Raw genomic sequence first — 22383 nt, 5'->3', positions numbered from 1 at the left:
CCATTTAGGGTGATGGTGTCATCTAGAGGCTCAAAGACAGAGCCCATGACTGCTTATGTGGATAAAGGAATACAGCAGGTAGTGGCTGGAGTTCCTCATATATTAAAAGACTGTTGGCATTGTCTCAGCATCGTCTCAAAAGTTTAAAGTACCCTCAGTGGGGATAATATGGATTAGACATTCCTTACTATAGATGTGATTAACCTTTTTATGGTTATTCCACATGAAGAGGGTATCAACTATTTTAGAGAATGTTTGGTGAAGAGTGGACAGCTGAGTGGTGGAAAATTGAACATGATGGCATGAACATTTATGGAACTGGTGCTGAAAAATAATTTTTTGAGTTTCGAAGGAGAAATTTACCACCATATCTCGGGGGTAGCGATGGGTGCCAAATGTGCCCCCGGATTTGCTAATTTAGTTCTGCTCCACTGGGAGGAAATGTTTGTCTTCCAATCACCATTCAGGGACAAACTAGCCCTATATTATCACTTTTTATATTATGTATTGGTTCTTTGGAGAGGCAATGCAGAAGAAGCTATGCAGTTTGTTGAATATCTAAACACATCATCATTCTTTTCGTTCACCAGTAAGTGGAACAGTGAAACTATTGACTTTTTGGACATTAAGTTGACCAAAACGTCTGAAGGGTTGCAGAGTAATGTCTTCAGGAAGGAGACATACAGTAATTCATTGCTCCATTACAATAGTGGTCATCCCCCCCCCCCCATCAACGTAGGGGAATTGTGAAGGCACAAATGGTCAGGTTGTCACGGCTTATCAGTGACAATATTTACCAACAAGAATTATACATTTTGATAGGGTTGTTTCATGACAGGGGATACCCCCTTAAAAATGTTAACATCTATATGGAATGAGGTCATTAAGAAAAGGGATACCTCTTTTACCCCCATTTTATGGGGAGGTAATAGTAGTTTGGAAGGAAGAACCAACACTTTTGATTCTAGAGCTTTGGTTCTTAAGTACAACAACCAAACATCTGAGTTATTGGATGTTATCAGGATAGCCTGGGATGCTACTTTTGATAAGGAATTGGAGAGAGAATTAGGATGTCATTTCAAGGGTGGTATTTTCAAGGGGAAGAAATATAAAAGATTTTTTGGAGTCACACAGGTCTACATACACAGGCTCCAGGATGTATAAATGTGGGACATGCAAATTTTGTAGATTTATAAATGATGGGCCCTATTGTCAGTGTCCTGGGTTATAACAGGACCACATCCTGTCACTAACCCGGGTTATAACAGGACCATATCCTGTCCAGGCAGGAGCAGTTGCAATACCCAAAGGGAGGTTTACTTAGCAACCTGCACCACCTGTACTGGATTCTATGTAGGGAAAACTACACATAGATTGAAGGACAGGATATCCGAACACCTCAGGGCCATCAGTGTTAAAGATTTGCACAATGCCCTATACATGCATAGTGTTAGTTGTCCCAATTACAAGAAGTTTATATATTTTTTGATTGATAGGGTTCGTTCCCAGTGAGAGAGGAGGGGACAACAACCTTAATGTTCAACTGTTGGAATACAAGTGGCAGGTCATTTTAAACACAATTTCTCCACCTGGTCTAAATGACCATATATCTATTAGGCCAGTTTTGAAACAAAGAGCAAACAAACTTTAAATTAGATTTTATATACAAGTTTTTCATTTTCATAGATATATATATACATTTTTTTTACAACATTAATACATGCAAACAAGTTTTTATTTGCCAGTGCTTTATTTGGGTAGGAATATGTATTTTACTGTTTGTATGATATGAATTACAGTGGTTTAGTGTTTTTGTGTATGTAGCTTTAAGATGATGCATTTGATTATTATTGGAGGTTGAGTAATTAATTTGTGCATAAATGGTGTTTGGTAATGGCTCCTAGCAACTCTGATGATGCCATTTGTGGATGGTGAAAGTGCCAAGTTTGTGGAGCTACATTAAATCTACTGGAGTGTGTTTTGGTTCGTGTTTTTCAACTTTGTGCATTTTTATCAACTACTAACCCCTTTGCCCTGTCAGAAGCCTTCCAAGCCCGCTGAGCACTCAATTTAATTAGGTCATCAGTGGGCGGAGTCATCCAAGGAGGTAGACTGGCAAACACTAAAGGCTGGCAAGTACATTAATTCGTTAGAAGGGTCTCTGGGCTTCCAATCACCCCTCTGTTTTAGTATCTGAAGAATATCTCTGAAGGAGACGTCTTCCAGGGGTGACCGTAGGGAACCCCCTCCCCTCATCGAAATCAGTGTCCTCTGTGATGGATTCCTCAGGAGAATCAAGGTGTTTCCTCTTACACAATCTCTTTGGTGGAGTCTCTTCAGTGGGAACATCTGAAGAGGACTTGGAAGAGGATATGCCTTTAGTAGGCAAGTCTTGTGACATTGAGGCTCGCTGTCCATGGGTCAAGGCTGGTGGTATAAACAAAAAAACTGGAGTCACAGGGAAAGATTCTGTTAACACAGGAGCCACCTGAGATGAGGCAGTGGCCAAAGCTCTTTCCATGGCTTGAAAGGCAGGACCCCTGAGGAGGGATGGGAGCCTGGAACAGAGATAGACAAACTTGAAATCAGGGTCACAGCCTGCCCTGAGAGACCCACCTGACAAACCACAACCAAGTACAGGTCCTCTGTTGGCGCAGCCCAGAGGCAAGGGTGGCTCCATACAAAACTCAAAGCCAATTTGTACCCCTTGGGTCTGATAAAGACATGGTCCTGGGGATCAGACTGTGCCAAAGGCACCAAAGGCATCAGAGCTGGATTCGGCATCTAAGACAAAAAGGGTGTCAGTGCCATCACTGGAACCTGTGAGGTTGGAGTAGAGAGGTCTAAAGCCGTAAAGAGGTCAGAAAAGGATAATAAGAAGGGTGCATAGGGGAGAAACTCCTGCACCAGAAGGGAGAGGCGGCTGAGAAGATAAGGGAAGACCCCCAGGCTGTCGGGGTCTGATCCACCAACCTTACAATATCCACTTCAGACAGACTACTGATGGAGTGGACAGACAACCCAGAAAGAGAAAGACTGGTCTCTCCAGGAAAGGACTAGGGAGTTGTCCAAGGAGGGTTAATAAATGGTCCTGAGTTGAGTAAGTGTCATGGTCGGTGTCAAAGACACTGGTATAGGTATTGGTGCTGAAGGTTTAGACTGCTCCGAAAGCTTCAGAACTTTAGCTTTCGGTTCCAAAGAGGAACCTGCAGATGCATGCTTATGCTTCTTAATAGTTGGTGCAGAAGGAGATGTCAGTACCGAATAAGAGGATTTTGATCCAGAGGCCAGGAGAGACTGGTGAGCCTTGTACAACACTTCCTCGAATGGGGCTTTAAGGAGTCTTTGAGAATAAGTTTATTTTTCCTCTCTGCTAGAGTTCTGTTGCTGATACCCTGGCAGATTGTACAAGTCAACACTCAAGTGGAGCACACCCAAACAATACACGCAACAGTCTTGTTTGGCATTTCCTGCCACACTGTACACTGTTTGAAGCATGTAGTGGAGCTTTAAGGTTTTTCTACCATCATCCTAAATAAAACGGCAGGAGAGATGGAGAGAAAAGAAAGAATGAGGAAAGGACAGAACCCAGTCACACCACGAAGAAGAAATCTACCAGCGATGGTAGAAAGATTACCAATGGTAAAAAGGAGAGAGAGAGAAGGGAAGAAAAACTACCAATGATGGTAGTGGAAAATAACAACTGTAAAGGGAAACAAACACACTCACACTGAGGACAGATCAAAGAATTTTAAAACTATAGAATAAAAATTAGAGATCTACTTAAAGTAGAAAATGTTTTTTACTTACCTTCTTGTAAGAGCGGCAAATGAGATCTGAGGTAACGTAGAAAAGGGCACTGTGGTTAGGCTAGCAGCTTGAGAGATTTTATGCTGACATGAGCTATATATCAGCTGGATCGGTTCCAAGGATCAGAACTGTACCCACAAGTCAAGAATAGATCAAAACTGGCAACATCAGATTTATAGTTTAGTCAAACATTCCACTAGCAGCAGAGGATAGTTTTCAACTACACAATCCTGCCTGTGTTTGATGGAGAAGCCCAATGAAAACTGGGAAAATTAGGCTACTCTTTGGGCTGTGGTAATTGAGCTGTAAAAACAAAACATACCCTTGCAGCTACACAGCCACTTAGAGATGGGTACATGGCAATGGAAATCTCAGCACATGATATGAGAAAAAATGAAAAGCATGTCCACTAAAACAAGACCTGATGTTATACTACATTCTTGACAGAGGAAAAATAATGGGTTTCTGAGGCATAATCTAGTCTGAATGGCTATCGGAGAGGTTTTATGGTACATTATGACTGATTTTGAGCAAAATAGTTGAACACAAATATAGTACGGTGTGCCCAAATGAAATGCTTGCTATTAAGCTGTTAGATAACTGCATGCTTTAATGAAAAAGTGTGCATTAACAGCATTCACAGAACTTACTTTTACTTAGATAACTGCATGCTTTAATGAAAAAGTTTGCATTAACAGCATTCACAGAACTTTACCTTAATAAAGTCGGCCCTAAAGTGCAATTTTGGAGAAAGGGTATGAGGCACTTCAGTGGGCATTAACATATGTCAGGATACAGTGTATTTCACACATCAAAACTGCAGACTAAACAGTCAGTAGTAAATCCTGAGCTAACAACGCCACTGTTTCCTGAGCATTTTTTTTTTCCAATATTTCACAGACCAGAAATGAAACAGCAACTTGGGCTGACCCACATGACTCCATTAGACAGGTAAAGGATATCCAAACGTGTTGTATATGTGTGAACACAACAGTGGTCTGAAGACTGTTCAGCCAGAGGTGAAAACTTCACAGTAATGCAGGGAAACAAAATATAGTACAGTTTTGTAAAATCTTACCATGACAGATGTCCTTCCCTTCACTGTTACAGTATACCTTACTCAAGGGATTCCCTGATGAGGGCAGCTCAACATCTCGCCAGTATACCAAAGCCTTGGGACTACTAGTATATCACATGTCAAACATGTGCTTCCTGTTCACTGCGTAGGACATAAAGGTGACACACTGCAGTACCTACAGCAGAACTGAAAAGCCCCAGGAAGCACAACAGTCCAATGAGAAAAAAGGAGGAACATGTGCATCCAAAAAAATAAGAAAGAAATAAAAGGAGTAAATAAAAAGGAGGAGGAGGAGGAAGGAGGGAGCAAATTCTTCAACAGTGAAGGGAAGACATCTGCTGTTACGGTAAGATTTACACAACAGTACTATATCCCTCCATATCACTGTTGCAGTATTCCTTACTCAATTGAGAGTATAAAAGCTCAAGAAGAAAATTGGGAGAAGAAAGCCCTAGCAGAGCCCTCAAGAAAGCCATGCAGTATAAGCCCTGGCAAATCCGGCTCTAGCCCTGGAAACCACATCCAGCTTGTAATGTTTAGTAAAAGTATCCATAGAAGTCCAAGTAACTGCCTCAAGGATGGAACTGGTATCCAATCCCTTGAGAAAAGCACCAGAGGAAGCCACAGCTCCGGAAGAATGAGCTTTTGCAGAAGTAGAGACTTTTCTCATGAAAAGAGTAACAAAAGGAAATTGCCTTACAGGTCCAAGAAGAAACAATTTGCTTATAAACAGCCAAACCTGGAGACCTAGACTTAGGATGAAAGGAAACAAAACATTGCTCAAATTTATGAATAGCTTTAGTTTTATCTAAAGAACATCTGAGTTGTCTATGCAAATCCAAGCTGTGAATAACCGTCTCACTAGCAGACTGCAGAAAAGAGGAAAAAAGTGGCCAGATAAACAGACTGATTAACCACCTTGGGCATAGGAGGAAGACTGGTATGAAGAGACACCCTGTCCCTATGAAAAACTAAAAAAAAAGAGACCGCCATAATGGCCTGAAGCTCAGATAACCATCTAGTTGAAGTAAGGGCAATAAGAACAGTCTTCCAAGTACAATGCTGTAAGGAAGCTGAAGCTGTAGGCTCAAAAGGAGCCCAAGTCAATTTTTCAAGAACAAAATTAAGGTCTCAAGGAAGAGGAATAGGCTTTCTGGGAGGCCTAATATGACAGACACCTTTAAGAAATTGTCTGACTTCAAATCTAGAAGCCAAAAGAGGAGTCTAAAAGTTAGACAAGCAGAAGTAGCTGAAAGGTGGGCTTTGACTGAAGAGTATGCCAACCCAGCATAGAACAATTCACACAAATAAGACAGAAGCAAAGGAACTTCCACAGAAAATGGACCCAGGTTACAAGCAAGACACCAAAACACGGCATCTTTTCCATTTGAACAAATAAGATTTCCTGGCAATGGGTTTCCTAGCCTCTTGCAGAACCCGGAGCACCTCCTCAGAAAAAAGGTGTCTAAAAAGGGATCAAACCCCTACCACCCACAGCATCAAGTAAACAGTGGACAAATGAGGATTATGAGAGACCCCTTGTCTTGTGCGAGTGGGCCCACCCTGTGAGGCAACTTAGTGCTCTTGGCTAGGTGCAGAAGAGGAGGATCCAATGATGTCTGGGCTAAAATGGAGTCACAAACAAGATTTCTGGGAGAGTCCTGTTCTATCCTGAACAGGACCCTTGGTATAAGAGGAAGGGGAGAGACGGTATAAAGAAACATCCACTTCCAAGAAAAAGAGAGGGTGTCCACCTTCCAAGCCACAGCACATGAGACTCTGGAGGAAGTTGTCTGTTCAGAGGGGAAGCAAAAAGATCTACCTGAGGAGTACCCCACTGGTGGAACATGTCCAGAAACATCTCTGGGAAGCATCCATTTGAGTCTCTGTTATAGACCTGCTCAAGAGAGTCTGCCACAAGGTTCCATTCTGAAGGAATATAAACAGCCTGAGGAGTCACCTGATATTAGACAGCCAGATTCCAAACCTGAAGAGCTAGTTTGTATAAGAGGTAGGACTGTATCCCCGCTCGTTGATGTACCCATACCTCTCAACTGTACAGATTTTCACCTGAATGTCCAGATTTTTTTTTTGACAGATCACTGGGATGATCTAAAGATTAAAGTCCCTACATAACGACATGCATCTAAGTTTCTGACTTCATATCCTTCAGAAAATGCATGCAAATACAAATCCTTTCATTCTAGGAACTAAGTTTATAAGAGCAATATTTAAAATGTGCCCTTATTTTTGGACTTTTTTCCCCCATTATGTCCGGCTTTGTCCAGATTTCTTGTGCCAAGAGGTATGGAAGTACTGCATCACTGTGGTATTGTCTGTAAAGATTTTGAGAGGCCCTGGAAGGAACAGAGTATATAAGGCCTTAAGAGCCAGGAGGAGAGCTCTCATCTTTTTCATGTTAACATGGTTTGCCCTCTGACAATGGAACCCAAGGCCCTAAACCTTTACAGGGCTGAAAGAAGCCGCCCACTCCAGGTCTGAGGCATCCGAAAAGAGTTCTTGACAGGGACTGGGGGCTAAAAAAAGGAAGCCCTGGGTTGTGAGACAGTTGATAAATCCACCACTGAAGCTCTCAGTTGAGGCATGGAAGAACTGGAAAGTCCAAAAGATGAGAATATGTTGAAGGCATACCGACTTCGGGAACTACTGAAGCTTTCTCATATAAAGCCTGGCTAGAAAAAGCATAGGAATGGTGGAAGCCATGCACTCCAGAGCCCTTAGAAACTCTCTAGCTGTATTCTAAGGCCTGAGGAAAAATGGCTTGAAAAAAGCCAACTGGAGACAAAGCCTTGGGAGGTGGCAAGGATGCCAGCATAGGAATGGTCTGCAGCCTGCATTTGAGAAAAACAGGATTCTGTGGAGTTAGAAAGGAGTTCTGGAAATGTACTGTAAACCCTGGGCTTTACAAGAGGCAAATAGCATAGCAGATGTGCTGAAGCAGGGTCTCTGGAGAGGAAGCCTGAAAGAGCAGGTCAACAAAGTAAAGACAAATGTGTACCCCTCTCATCTTGCAAAAGGCAATCACAGGAGTGAGGCATTTGGTGAAGACTCCTGCAGTAGTAGACAGGCCAAAGGGCAAAGCAGAGAACTGAAAATGCAAGGAAGAAACAGAGAAACACAAATATGTCCTGAAATGGGGATGAATAGGAATGTAGAGATAGGCATCCTTGGGATCTAGAGATAATAGGAAACCTGAGGTAGAAGAAGAAGAAACCAGGTTTGAAGAGACAGCATTTGAAAGGAAGGAACCTTTAGAAAGGTGTTGAGCTGACAAAGATCCAAAATGGGACTCTATGGTTCCCAGGAAAGAAGGCATCTGAACATTCTGGAATAAAACCCCTTCCCTCTTTGAGAAGCAGGAGCTGCTTGAATGGTATCTTGAGACAAAAGGCTTTGAAGGACATGTGTAAAAAAACAGTAGCTGTTCCTGAGGAATGCCCAAAAAAGAACAAAGGGATTTCCACACCATGAAATATCCCTGATGAATAATGGAGAACCCAAGAATCTTGAGTGATCCTTAACCAATTGTGAAAAGACAGGGAAAGGTGAAGAGATAAAGGAACCTGACTTAGGAGGCAGGGAAGAAGGTAGTCAGTCAGAACCTGGCTTGTTTGGAAAAGGGAGCTTTGGAGTAGACTTAGCAGAAAGAGCCCTCCTAGAACCCTTTATACCATTGGAAGGAGGGTGAGACTGTCTGCCTACAAAGGCACATAGATAGTTGAAGGTAAGTCCCCTGAAATTTGGTAACAGGGGAAACAAAAATGTTTCAATTCTTGCAAGACCTTACCTTTCTTCTGCAGAGACTTAAAAAGTTCAGCAGCTGCAGAACCAAAGAGATTTTTATTGTCAAAAGGAGCATCCATTAATTTAGCCTTAATAGTATCAGGGGATGGCTGGTGGTGAAGCAAAGAATAATGTCTTAACAGAACCAAAGGCAGCAGCTCTAGAAGAAGCATCAGCTGAATCATAACTACATTCAATAGAATGACAAGCCAGGATCTCAACAGAGAGAGACAGGGCCAAAGCCTTCCCCTCAGAGTCAGAAAGGTCACACATAACCTAAAAAAGCCTGAGGGAGAAGAGCTAAAACATACCTGGTCATATGGGTCTGGTAGTTTATACCTTAAAATGCCAAGGTAGCAGCAGTGTACACCTTTTTGCCCAGCCTTTCCATGGCCCTACTCTGCTTGTCAGAAGGAAGTAATTTAGCAGAAGGCAACAGTTTGGAAAGTGTGTCTGAAGAAACCAACAGATAAGACAACAGAAAGAAATTTGTAAAGAAACTTACACTCATCAGGCACCTTATAAAACCTATCAGGCTGTTTAGGAGCAGGGGGCTGAGAATCTGCTGAAAAAGTGGCCAACAAGGTAGCAAGGATGGGGCGACAGCAGAAGGCTTAGGAGACTCTATCTGGAGGAGCTTGTAATAGCACTTCTAGACAGAAAACTGAGAACAGTCCCATTTAAAAAGTTACATCATCTGGGATATTTTATCCCCAAAGGAAAGCTCTACAAATGGAGAATATGGACTAATGGGAGTCCTCCTCAAACATAATCTAAATGAGAAGGAATTCAAGAGGACTAAGCTAAAGACTCTTCTCAGAGTCCAATTCCTCATCGGAAGAGTCCCGCTCCCTAGGCCGTTTAACAGGAGCAGAAGACAAAAAACAGGGCAGCAACAGAAACTCCCTGGGGGGCTTCAAGGTAATGAGAACAATAAACAACCCCTGTGTGAAATCCTGCCATTCACTCACAGGATCCTTAGGAGCAGGGGAAACATGTTTTATTTCTGCTTCTAAAGAGACATTAGCCCTAAAGATCTTAGGAGGTCCAGACCATTGTCTAAACTCAATGTAGTGGGAATCTCCTCCCTAACAAGAATCTGAAGAACACCCCTTGGTCCCTCAGATATGATCAGCCACCCCCCCCCCTCAACATCCATAACAGACATCTGCAAAGCCTTCAAGGATGTACGAGAGACCAGATCCATGCCAACCTCTAAAGCGGTCGCACCAGAGAAATCTGACAGAATGACTGGACAATTCTCTGGGCTTTCACCAGCCTTGATAGAGATGTCTGGGTGAGGTGTTACAGCAGTCAAATCTGACCTAATGTTTTTGGTCTTCTTGGCAAATGGCTGACCCTCAGGCCAGGATGATTCCATCAGTGTCTCTTACGCCAACAACTTAGGACATTGATTCTCAAGGTAGATAGACAAGGAGGAAAGATGACTATGAAGAGGATTAAGGACAGATGTTTGACAAATTAGACATGATGTATGTTTGTGAGAAGCACCGAAGCAAAACAAACATTGCTCATGGTGGTCCTTATAGGGAATCTGTCTCCCACACTGACATTTCCCTTTCTGGGTGACATGTAACCTCAAAACAAAAGCAAAGAAATCAAAGATAAGAAGAAAAATCCCAATGGGGAACTTACCTGAAATGGCTTGGTAACCAGCAGACACAGGAGCGTTCAGACAGACAAACAAATATGGTGCTCGGATTGGCAGCAACATTTCTGAGGTATGTACATCTTTATACCCTACTCTGTGAGCAGGGAACATAAACATGTGATGTGCAATGCACTAGTAACCCTAAGGCTTTGGTATACTTGCCAGATGTCGGGTTGCCCTTGGCAGGGAATCCCTTGAGTAAGGAATACTGCAACAGTGACACTGAAGGATATTTGAACTAGTTGCCAAAGGGGCAATTAAAGTTGCAAAGCTTTTATGCAGTAGAATCTCTTGAATTGGCTGTGATCAATGCCAAGTGCACACTCACTCTTTCTAGAGAAAAGTGGTTAGATGGCTGTATTCATACACTGTGCCAGAGTAAGGGGGTTAAAATAGCAGAACTAAAGTTAACAGATAAAAAGTAGCATACTCCACCAAGAAAATGAAAACAGAGGCAAAAATTAGACAGGCTAAGACTGCTAGTGAAACAAATAATTCTATTTGAGGTATTTTGTTGCTGAGAAATATTTCCTTAAAAAGGGCATGGAAAATCTCAAAGCAGTGAAGTTCAACCAGTGATACTTGATTTTACATTATTGTGACAACACTCTAGATAAAAACTTTAAAGAGAGTTATTGTGAGAATAAGGTTCTTATGACAAAGAGAGAGAAGCAGAATATTTTGCAGAAACTGAATCTTTAATCTATAGAAGCATGCTCAAATTGACCACAAAAAAAATGCTATGGAATTTAGGAAACAAGGAACCTGCAAGTACTTTAGTCTCTAAACAGAGTGTTGACAGTTGCAAGGCCTGCGAAGTACGGCAGATGTAATCCTAGGCCCACTTCTACCATGCCTCTGGCAGCTGAATACAATGAGACAGTTGCTGTGGACTTGCATGATGTTGAACCTGGCAGCTACACATAAATTAGTTAATATATTTCAGTGTCAGAACCATTCTAAATACAAAGATAAACATAAATTGCTAAAAAAATTATTCATCACTGGATAAGCAGGCAATGGGAAGTTAATTTCACGAACTTTAAATATCTGTGTATCCCCCTCCTGAAGGTAGAGGTGTGATCCAGTTGTGGAAACTCATGAATTGTGTTTTGGGCTGGCAGACATCCCTCTACTGGCATAAAGTGAGAGAACATCATTGTTAAATCAGGAAGAAGACTCTCACAGGTTGACCCTGCTGTGTACTAATAATTAGAGGGGAACAGAGGTGCTTCCCTACCATATCACTGATTTCTGTATGGCATGACTCAAAGAGCTGACAGTTATTTCCTACCTAAAGCTTGCCTTTCACATAACCATTGCTGACATATGGAACTGGACTTGGTTACTACTGATGTAACAGTGTCAGTACACCAAAACAGCTACATTAAAAAATCTTCATTAAACTCTCATACAAACATCAAAGACAGTGCAGCAGTATTCCCTGCTTACCCTACTTTAGAGAAGGACTTAATCAGGTTAAAACGGGACATATTCCAGGAAGCTAGGCAAAGTAAATCAGGTGCCACTTAAATTACTGACAACCAAACAAAACGAAAAAATGAACTGCAGAACTGCTGGCAAAAAAAACAAGTAAACCAGAAGCAAGGTGCCACTTTGATGCTTCCTGTTTGACATCTAGCATAATATATACCACTGAGCAGAATATTTATGAAACAAGACTGTTTAGAAAATCCATTCTAAAAAGTAGCCCTAAAATTTCAACTCATGGACAAGGCCGAATCCCTGAAACTATTTGCTTTCAGTGATGCCTCTCACAGCAACCCGCTTTGATGGTGGCACTCAGGGGGAGGATTTTATAGTTCTGAAGCCAGAACAAAAAGAATTGTACATGAATTAATTACAAGAGAAGTTTTGCAGGCTTGAAGTCCTGATGAGTCTGAATTCAAACATATATAATTTTACTTCTTTTAGTTTTTGTCTGACCTTGGAAAGATGAGAAATCGTAACTACAGGATGTAATTCAACAGCTGCAGCCAGGCAAATTTCTTCCTGTGGGAAATGCTGGATTTACAATGGACACTCTGATTGCTTTCTGCAATCAGCATTCACATTTCTGCATAGTAAAGTTTCACAGTATAAGCAGGTTTATATATAAATGACACAGTTAAGCTGTGTATTTTACCAGTAGTGGGGATATATAAATGACACAGTTAAGCTGTGTATTTTACCAGTAGTGGGGATAACAGATGTAATGTCTGAAGAAATACAGTGAAAAACTGCCTGAGTTAAATATATCTGTAATGTTGATATTTCAATTTCTCACATTATAAGAAAAAGTATAAGACAGTTTCACAACTTTTTCTGAGAACGTAAATGTTTGACAAAGTGGTATAATGTTCCAGTTAAAAGGAATGTTTAGGTATTGCTACTGAAAATATAAGATATCCTTAAGACATCCAAGGCATTTAATTGCTTATCTTAATATGCAAACTTCTGGATTACTTTGAATTGCTGCTTCAAAACTATAAAAGTAATATTAAAATGAAACTGCCTGTTTTTATAGTGTGCTTAAGCTCACAACAGCCACAGGAACACTTCATCTAAAAATACTAAACTGGACATTTTAGACTGTTTTGGCCTTAATGGAAACTCTGCCTTAATGGAAAGTGACCGCTCACCTCAGAGTTATAGCCAGGTTGTTATATTTGGTTTTGGAACAGTTGTAAATCAAGAATAATGCATTTTAAGATGAACAGACAAAGTTGTGTTGATTATGCTCATTTCTTTAGCATTTATGTCAAAAATAAGAATGGACAGTAGCTTTTATAAAGTAGAAAAGAGGTATAAAATGTATGTGTGCAAGGCAGAAGCGCATATTAAGTGCTTTATTTGAATACATGCCATCCATCTACCCACTGTCCTCTTTTCTCATTTTTGCACATGGGTTTGGGGTGGCACATCACCAGTGACAATCATTCATAGCCAGTGATCCACCTCTCGGTGGCAGCAGTGTAAAAAAAAAGTAAAAGGTAATGTAGTGACATTTTTTTCTTTGTGGACATACCTGAGGTAAAGCTGTTGATATACTAGACTAGCCATCAGAAATAATATGCAGTTTCTTAAAATGAACTAGCTTAGATAAACAAGTTTAATTTCTGATAAAACTTTTGTTAAAAATTTGTTAAATGTTATGTCTGCTGGGATTGATGCATTCATTTTTTCTTTTAAGACAAACGGCATGCTGTGGGTGCTAACTTCAGTGTGTTTTATTATGCTGTGTAGTTTACAGAAATGCAGGATTTCTTTTGGTGTGTAAAAATGAAATTAAAATGGACTGTAAACTTGCACAGCAACAATGAGACCAAAATACTGTTTACTTGCCTGTTTGGAAATGTGTTTTAAAGGCTGTAGATGCAATTTTGGAATGAGGGTTAATAAAGTAATTAATAAAATATAAATTACATATCTGTTTCAAGTTAGACAGCAGTTAGTTTGGTATTTGAGAGTCCATGGAAAACTAAATGAATGACCGAGGATTTATTATGATCACAAAAATATGTTGGTGCCTGTCTCTTATATCCTAAGTACTGTATGACAGAATAAATATTTCACTTAATAAAAATATGTATGGTTATATTAACTTTAACACTATGCATCACCATGAGACTTGATGGATGTTTTTATGTTTTACTTGACTGGCAAGCATTAATGTCTAAAAATAAAATAAAGACTTGCCTGGGTAAACCACATAGAAATATGAACTTAAGGAAAAGCAAGCAGACAGTTTACTTCATACATCAAAAGATAATAAAGACAATACTCATCTTATTTCTTACAGACTCCCATTACAAGCATTAATGTGATAACCTAAAGTACAAGGGTCACAGACTCTAAAGTTTTTATTTCTGCATGAAAGGGAAATAGGGTTAGTAACTCATATGGCAATAGTTATACAGTCAATCTACAACTGTTGTAGGTTTTGCTTAAGATGTCACAGTTCACGGAGCTCTACATACATCTACGCATTTCAATTATTTTATGTATTATAGTTAGTCTGAGTCATAACCTTTCATAATAATTTGAATTCTGATGCACAGTTGTAATATAATGTTTTGATACATTACCAATAAAATCTTAGTTTGCAATCCTCTTTATTCAAAATTGCTGCAGTGTTCTTTATGTCCTAGAGACTGGCTTATCTATACAATGAATATGTAATGAAAGATACTAATGTGAAAGTACAGCTATGTAATAACTTCCCCTAACCATAGAGGTTTCAGTAGATCTCTGATGTAGTAATAATCACTCATGCGACTTTTGCTGCAGAAGACTTTACATCCATCTGGATTTACAGAACTCAGTGTCTTTCTTGTTCTAGGCAGGGTAGGCATTCACCATTTAAGAATAACAGGATGCCCCCTGTATGAAGCGGACATCTGCCTGCAACATTTTAGAAATTTCTTGCTCGAGAGGTATCTGACATCCTAGATCCCAGGCAAGAGCTTAAGGATATCCTCACCCATTATGAGTTAACACAAACAAAATGGCCACTGGGCCAATGCAAACAAAATGGCCACTTCCAAAGACAAAAGGTGAGAAAGAGAGGGAGGCAAACAGCAGAAGTAGGAATGCAAAAAGGTAGCCTAAATCTATGGGCTGTGAAGCAGGGCGATTTGGATGTTAATCTATTCAGTCGTTTTTTATAAAGAAAAAGTCCAAGTAGCCAGCTACTGCTCCATTGTCACATCTTGAAGCAAGAATGCACAGATTTACTAGAATTATCAGAATAAAATTCAGATTCATTAATACTTTTTTGTATATGCACAACATAAATTAGTGAACTGTAACCCCTTTTTCTGGGGGTCCAAATGATATGCCCAGTGCCCCCTCTTTCCTGCAACCAACCGACCCATTCTTGTCCCCATCAGGGCAAGAGACTCTCAAGCCCATTCATTCCTCAGTAAAGGCAATAGTCTTGATGTTGGGGAACAGGTCATTTTTTTTTTATTCTGCAGACTTGTCCTATCCCACATGCTCTCACCTGTTTACATACTCCAAATGTGCTGCTCTGTAGTGCATGAGCCACCTCCCAGCTAAGTTGCTTATTATGCAGAGTGGGCATCCTAGGCATCTTGTTGCAGTTAACTTGCCTGCATTCCTGCAGATGTTGCCGATGCACTGAGCTGAGCTGCTTCCCTAACCCCAGGACGGCTATGCTAGCATTAGCAACTCACTCCCACCCTCCCTTGCCAGGCTCCTCAAGGAACCATTGTGTTAAACACAGGTTGCTTCAGGAGCAGTCACATCTTTATTCAATTTCTCTCCCTCACTCTGCACAATGAGACTGAACGGACTAGGCCATAAGCCTGAAGTTTAGGTAAATATGGTTTGATTCTTGACATGGTATTAAAGAGAAATGCATACTTTATTACAAGGAAGTGTCTGTCTGTGTTTGTGTGTCTATGTGCTTGCGCAAGTGCATGTATGTACATCTAGATACAATGATGTGAATGGGTGCAAAGAACTGTGCAAAAATGTGTATGGTATTTTGTTTCATCAGCTCAGCAGACAGTAGAGTCACATCAAAGTACAGAATTAAAAGACTCAGGCACACATTACTAAAACATAAGCAGCATTTTTCCTGTCCAACAGCTGTGACAGAGACATGCTTCCAAAGCCTTAAAGTAGGGGATAACCAATACAATTAAACCACTATCATTTATTTTCTATGTGCTTTTTCTCCTTCCGCCTGCTGTCCATCAAGCCACCCCCAATTGGACACAAGCCTGTTTGTTTTTTAAGGTTGTGGAAAGACAGCCTTCTAGGCAGGCTAACATTTAAGCACGTATAGCAGAGTTTCACATGCTTGCTACAAACATGACAGTGAGAGCTATTTTTGTATGATGGCATTAATCTCTCCCTTTGGGGTGGTGCTGTGGTCTCCTACGTTACCATAGGGACCACCTATGCCCCTCTATCATCACACACGTGCTCTTTCATGCAGTCAACAAGGTCTGCCTTCTTCACCAACATTGGTGGCCATGACCATAGCTTCCCTGCACCAGCCCCCATCCCTTTTGCTCCACATCTGTCTTGCTGTAGCAGTCTGAGTATATGTGGAGAGATTAGCCAGCCAAGAACCAAACCCATCCCCAGTGATAAACATGCCCATCCTCCTTGCCATGCCATCAAATGCCCAAGCTACTAATCAAATCCAGGTGGCCTGGGAAGGGGTCAGGACATCATTCCTCTACACCACCTTTGTGGCTTAGTTTAAGTTAACTAGTCCTTTACAAGCCCTTTTCAGTCATAACCAGAGCCACAAGGGCAAGAATAAAGCCCAGACAGTTAACACAGTTAACTAGCATGTTTGGGCAGATGATAGAATTCCAGGACAAAAAGAAACCCATGCAAAAGCCAGAACAGGCAAACCCTTTATAGCAATCAGAGATCAGGACTAAACTTCAGACCCTTGAGCTCTGAAGAAGATACCTTAACTATTAAGCCACCCTGCTGACATGGACTGTAGGCAAAAATGAGAAAGTACTTACTACAAGGCTTCCAGAGCAGGGGAATTAACTGTAAATCAGCTTCTAAAACACAGCAAGCAAAATATAACCACACAAATTCACATGCTAATACAAAAAAAAACAAGAAAATGAAAAATAGACTGACTGCAAACAAGACATGTGTCTTGTCATTCCAAGACTCAACATCACTTAAATACTAATTTTCATTTAGTTGTAATGCTCTGCAGAATAAGAGTGTGACTTGTGTGTTTTTACTCCAAGCACATGGCATGCTTTCGTGAACACGAAAGGCATCTTTGTCTCTGCACACACATTACAACTTGCTTCATCAAGTACCAGAATGCAGAGGTCAAACATTACAACTTGCTTCATCAAGTACCAGAATGCAGAGGTCAAAGTCGGAATGTAAAAAACTGAAATCATCTTACCTTCAATGGCTTCTTCAGATCCAAGTCACCATGTATACTAAGTTCTCTTAAGGCATCACTAACTAGGTTTTCCCTACGGACATGTAACACTAGGAATGGATTTCGAGCAAGCAGAGGCTCCATAGTGAGAAGCATAAAGATATTCTGTATATTGGCTCCATTTACGGCTACCTGTGAACAGAATGAAAAATACTATGTTAGACTAAAAAAATGATCATTACAAAGATGCACCCTTTCCTGAATCACTTAATATAGAATAAAAACATCCTGACCAATCAACGCAAGACCAAGGTTAAATGTCATTAAAGAGCAGAGGTCACGAGTTGCTTAAAGAAACTCAGTGTATCAAGCAAGTATTTCTGAAATAATTACTTTTAATGTTAAGTGGAAAATTACACAATGCATTTCATTTATTTTTAAATTTAACCCCCCTTTTAAATATACTTATCTGGACATTTTAACAGTATTCACTTCTACAGATTCTAAAATGTACCAATCTGATGTATTACAACACTCAAGTGTTATGCTTCTATTTACAGAAAGTGCAGTAGCTCAGTGTACTGCAAAAGCACTGCCATGCTCACTGGGGTGCACAGTAAGCCATGCCCCACAGAACTGAATCAGTGTACACAGACAAGGAATGGAAGTTTGTAAAATAGTCACTGTACAAAACAAAATTACAATAGGCCACGCTAAAGTCACGGGCAAGTTAGTTTGGTTTATAGGAAGGAAAAAAAATAACTGAGGGATGTTTTGAATCTTTTTCCTGAGAAAAGGGTACAGATATCACTAAGGCTACACTGACCAACAGGTAAGCAATGAGGAAGTTCTAGTGGCATCAACAAGAAAGTAAAGCTGTGCAAGTAAACTTATCATAACAGTAAATGTTTGAATGATCATTGCTGCGTAGCCTAATCTAAATGGGTTACATCCTGATAACGATACAACAGTCATCCAGTTTCCAAAGCTTAATGGCACATTCAATGCGATCAAACAATTAACCAGTTCAAGCAGAGCTAAGGAGAAAAAAAAAAAAAGAGAGAGCGTCTTAGAAGCCAAGCGCTTTTCAGCTTTCATGCCAACTGAGTGAGGGAGGATAGACCAGTAAAAAAGTCAATGTTAGTAAACTAAAAATAAAATTTCTTCTCCTGGCAACAAAAACACACAAAATATTAAGGGGTGAATGGAGGGAGGGTGTGACTACTGCAGCAGTGATCATTTGAACATGTACTGTTACCTTAAGTTTATTTACATAATCATGCTTTATCATTGGATCACTGCAGCAGTAGCCTACCTATATGGGTAGACTATCATGGCTTATACTAACTAGGAGGAGAAAGGGTGAGGACCCTGGAGCCCATGAAGAATGTTCCTAGCAAATACTACCCCAGACCTGTTGAAGGAATCTAGTTGGCAGCACTTTGTAAAGGTATGTACAGAGGACCAAAGTCCTGCTCTAAATACTTCTAGAAACCAGATCTTTCCAAAAAAAAAGCCAAAGATGGAGCCAGGGCACTGGTGGAGGAAAGCCTTGACCCTACCTATAATTTTGTTATTGAGGGGAGTGTAAGAAAAGGTAACAGCAATAGACAACCACTTGGGAGACAGTCTGCTTTGACACAGGTTGTCCTTTCTTCTTTCATAAGAAATGAACAACTGGTCAGCATTTTTGAAAGTTTTGGCTCAGTCAAGATATAATCAGAGTTGCCTGTGGACATCCAGAGAATGGAAAATCTTTCCTCTATAGTTTTTAAGCTCTGGAAAGAGGACAGGGAAATGGATAAGCTTGGCTCAAAGTAAACTTTGATATTATTTTAGGCATAAAGGAAGGATTAGTTCTTAAAACTCCTGTCTTTGCTGAAAATGAGATAAGGTTGTCTCACCATGAGAACTTGCAACTCGGGTACTCTTTTTGCAGAAGATGGAGTGATTAGCAAACCTGTTTTCCATGTTAAGAACCTCAAATCAGCCAGATGAACTGCTTCAAATGGATTTGAAGAGTTAATTTTTCTAAAACAAAGTTAAGATCCAAGAAGGATCTACCTGCTTTATTGGACATTTGGCATGTAATACCAGTTTCAAAAATATTTTGACATGGGAAAGCATTGAAAGAGGATGATCTATGGGCAGACATGCTAATGTCCAACAAATGAACCTTGATAGAGGAGCAAGAGAGAGGCCAGTGGATGCTAACTCATGCAAATGTAGAAACAGAGAAATGCTAGCATTAAGGGGGTCCTGTTTCTTGTCTTGTCAGAGAGGAAATATTTTCCATTTGCTAGCATATGACTTCTTAGCAGTGGGTTTTCTTGCCTCCTTTAATGCTGCACATCCTCATAATAGATACCTAAAAAGTATTCAGAGTTTATCATCCATGCAGTCAGTTGTTTCAAGTAGGCGTATATCAAATACGTCCTGTCCAATGTGAGTAAGTCCAATCTGAGGAAGCTTGTGGTGATTGCCCTTGACCATTTCCAAAAGAAGGGAATACCATTGCTGCCCAGCGAATCACAATGATCTTTGAAGTGCCCTTCTAAATCTTCATAATGATACCAGCAGAAAGGATGGAAAAGCATTCAGGAACAGTCCTAAGGAAAACAGAACATATCTGTTTTCTAGGCATCATTGCCCTGGAATCCTCAACCAGAATTTTGCCAACTGATTGTTGTGAATGGAGACAAACAGACCTGAGGTGTTTCCTAGAGCTGGATTGATTCTGAGAAGACCCCCTGTTCTCTTTCCATAAATGACAGTCTGCCTGGTCATGCTGTTTGTCTGCTATAAAATGTTGCTCTGACAGAAGATGCCTGTACACAGATGTCGTCTGTACAGTAAAGTTATGATTCAAAGCTATATTATGAGGCTGCCATAGCTATTCTGCACAGCAGGTAAGATCTGGATGTACCCTTTTGGTTTATGTACCACATTACTGTAATTTTGTCTGCAACCACTTGTAATAGTCCTGGGACCCACAGATGATTGATGCAGTTGAGAGCATTTATAACTTGTGACATTTCTTATATATTTCTTATATTTTTGTGTTTTGGTCTGTCTTCTTTGCATCTAAGACCTTGCACTTTTACTCCTACAGAAACTGCTCTCCGAGGAAAGTCTGAGACGACTGTAGTTGCAGACTATTCTGGAAAGGAATATGGGAGAGACGTGGATACAGACAAAACTGGTCTTTCTACCAAAGGAGTTCCCTTTCCCGTAATCAAAAAACAAGAATCTGGAATGTCAAGGGATGGTGATGTTGGAACTCTACTGATTTCAGGTATCATTTCAATTTTCTCATGTTAAGTCTCACATGAGAAATCAGGAGAATCATAGATGCCATGAAGACCAGAATCCTGTGAAACTCCCAGGTTGAGTCAGAAGTCTGAGAATAAAATCTCAGGAAAAAGATCTAGAAACATCTAATTTGTTCCTCTTGAAGAAAAGCATTTTGAACTGGGGTATCTAGGAGACACACAAAAAAAAAATTCTCTGAAGAGTTAAACAAGATGTTTGTATATTCTGCTGGAGCTTCAGTCCATAAAAAAATCTCTCAACCAAATGAAGGACTCCTGGCACTTGAGAAAAGACTCTGGAAAGATACACATGTTATTTACATAAGGAGAAATGACAGTACCTCTCAGTCTGCAGTAGGCTGTCACTGGTGTTAAACACTTAGCAAATATTTTTCAAGTACTTATTAGACCAAAGGGTAATGCAGAAAACTGATACTATGACCCAAACTTAGGAAACATTAAGAAATATCTGAAATCTAGAACTACAGGAATATGATTCATTAGCATTTTTTTTTGTTTATTCTAAAGTCACCAGAAAACTCAAACTGGGAATGAAAGATAAGTTGTTAAAAGACATTTTGACTTGGGCACTATCACAAACTGGTTTGGGAAGAAAAGATCCAGAACTGGTATCCACATGTCTTTCTTTGGCTCCAAAGGCATTCTTGAACAAAATCCTTATTACAGCGGAGGAGGAGAGACCACTTCTATTCGTGCTGAATCTGCATACTCTTGTTTCCTGGCAAAGGTTCCTGAAAAGCAAGGAAATTTTTTTCTGAACTTTGAAAAGGAGGGTTGAAAATCTGAGTCACCCCTTCCATCAGTTTCCTTCTTTCCTCAAATCTTTTTAAACCCTCAGCAGCAGAAGGGTCAAACAACACTTTCAACCAGAGAAAACTTTAAAATCTCAGCTTTAGTATCTTCTGTTAAGTTTTCGGAATGTGTAACCAAGCAAATGTCATTAAAAGCCACTCTGGATACAGTATCGGCAGAGTCATAACAGCACTTTAAGAAATGTTTGGTTACCAAAGACACAGACAATTACAGAATTCAAAGAAGTTTTACCACTGAAGGAAAGAAGTTAACTTTCTCATGTTCTTAAAAGACAGTACAGCTATTAAAACATGAGCAGTTCAAAACTCTAAAAGTTAATGTAGCCAAAAAATAAACTTTCTTCCCAAATTTGTCAAAAGGTTACCCCATCCTTGTCAGTAGGATATTTATCAGCTGAAGGCTTAGATAACAAAAATTACTGCAATATCTGATTAGGGGTGAACATGCAAGAATTTAGGCATCTCTGGTACTTTATATAACCCATTCAAAGACTTTTGGGGGCAGGGGGCTGACTGTCAGGCCAAGTGCAAGCTGTTAAGAAAACAGACTTAAAAGTTGACAAACGCATGAGGACTAGCTGCAAGCTATGGAAAATCCAGTTATAACAAATTATAATACTTTTAATATGGGGCATAGGGATTTCATTCTGTTCCCACTGAAACAATCTTTCATTTGGTTAACAGGTACACAAAAAGATAATTAACTGGAGGGAACTGGGGAAAAAAACATTTTCCTTAGAATCCAAATCTTCAGCCCAAGAAGAATTAACTGGAGTAAAATCCCCCCTTCCCTCTCCGTTCAAACTGGGAATCATTGTTATACTGTAAGGAAAATCTTTTTCTTCTTCTATTAGAAGGCATTGAGGAAATAGGATTTAACACTTAAAGGCAAAGAGTAATCTCTTAACAAATCTTCTGTCCATATTTAAAGAAATAGTTTAAGTTTCTGCTTTATCTTTCTAAGATACTCTCTG

At 40.1% G+C, this 22383-nt stretch overlaps 1 protein-coding gene across 1 annotated transcript in view; it reads right to left on the bottom strand.

Moving 5' to 3' along the window:
- The window catches only part of HERC3 (HECT and RLD domain containing E3 ubiquitin protein ligase 3), a 1624372-nt gene that overhangs the window by 576709 nt on the left and 1025280 nt on the right, over window positions 1-22383 (bottom strand). Inside the window, exon 18 of the mRNA XM_044060395.1 lies at window positions 17287-17457. Within this exon, the coding sequence (XP_043916330.1) occupies window positions 17287-17457 (171 nt within the window). The remainder of the gene's footprint in view (window positions 1-17286; window positions 17458-22383) is intronic.

The sequence above is a fragment of the Protopterus annectens genome, chromosome 2.part0 (genome assembly GCF_019279795.1).
Source record: "Protopterus annectens isolate FY-2018-M chromosome 2.part0, PAN1.0, whole genome shotgun sequence".
NCBI lineage: Eukaryota > Metazoa > Chordata > Ceratodontiformes > Protopteridae > Protopterus > Protopterus annectens.
This window is presented reverse-complemented; position numbering and strand designations above follow the sequence as displayed.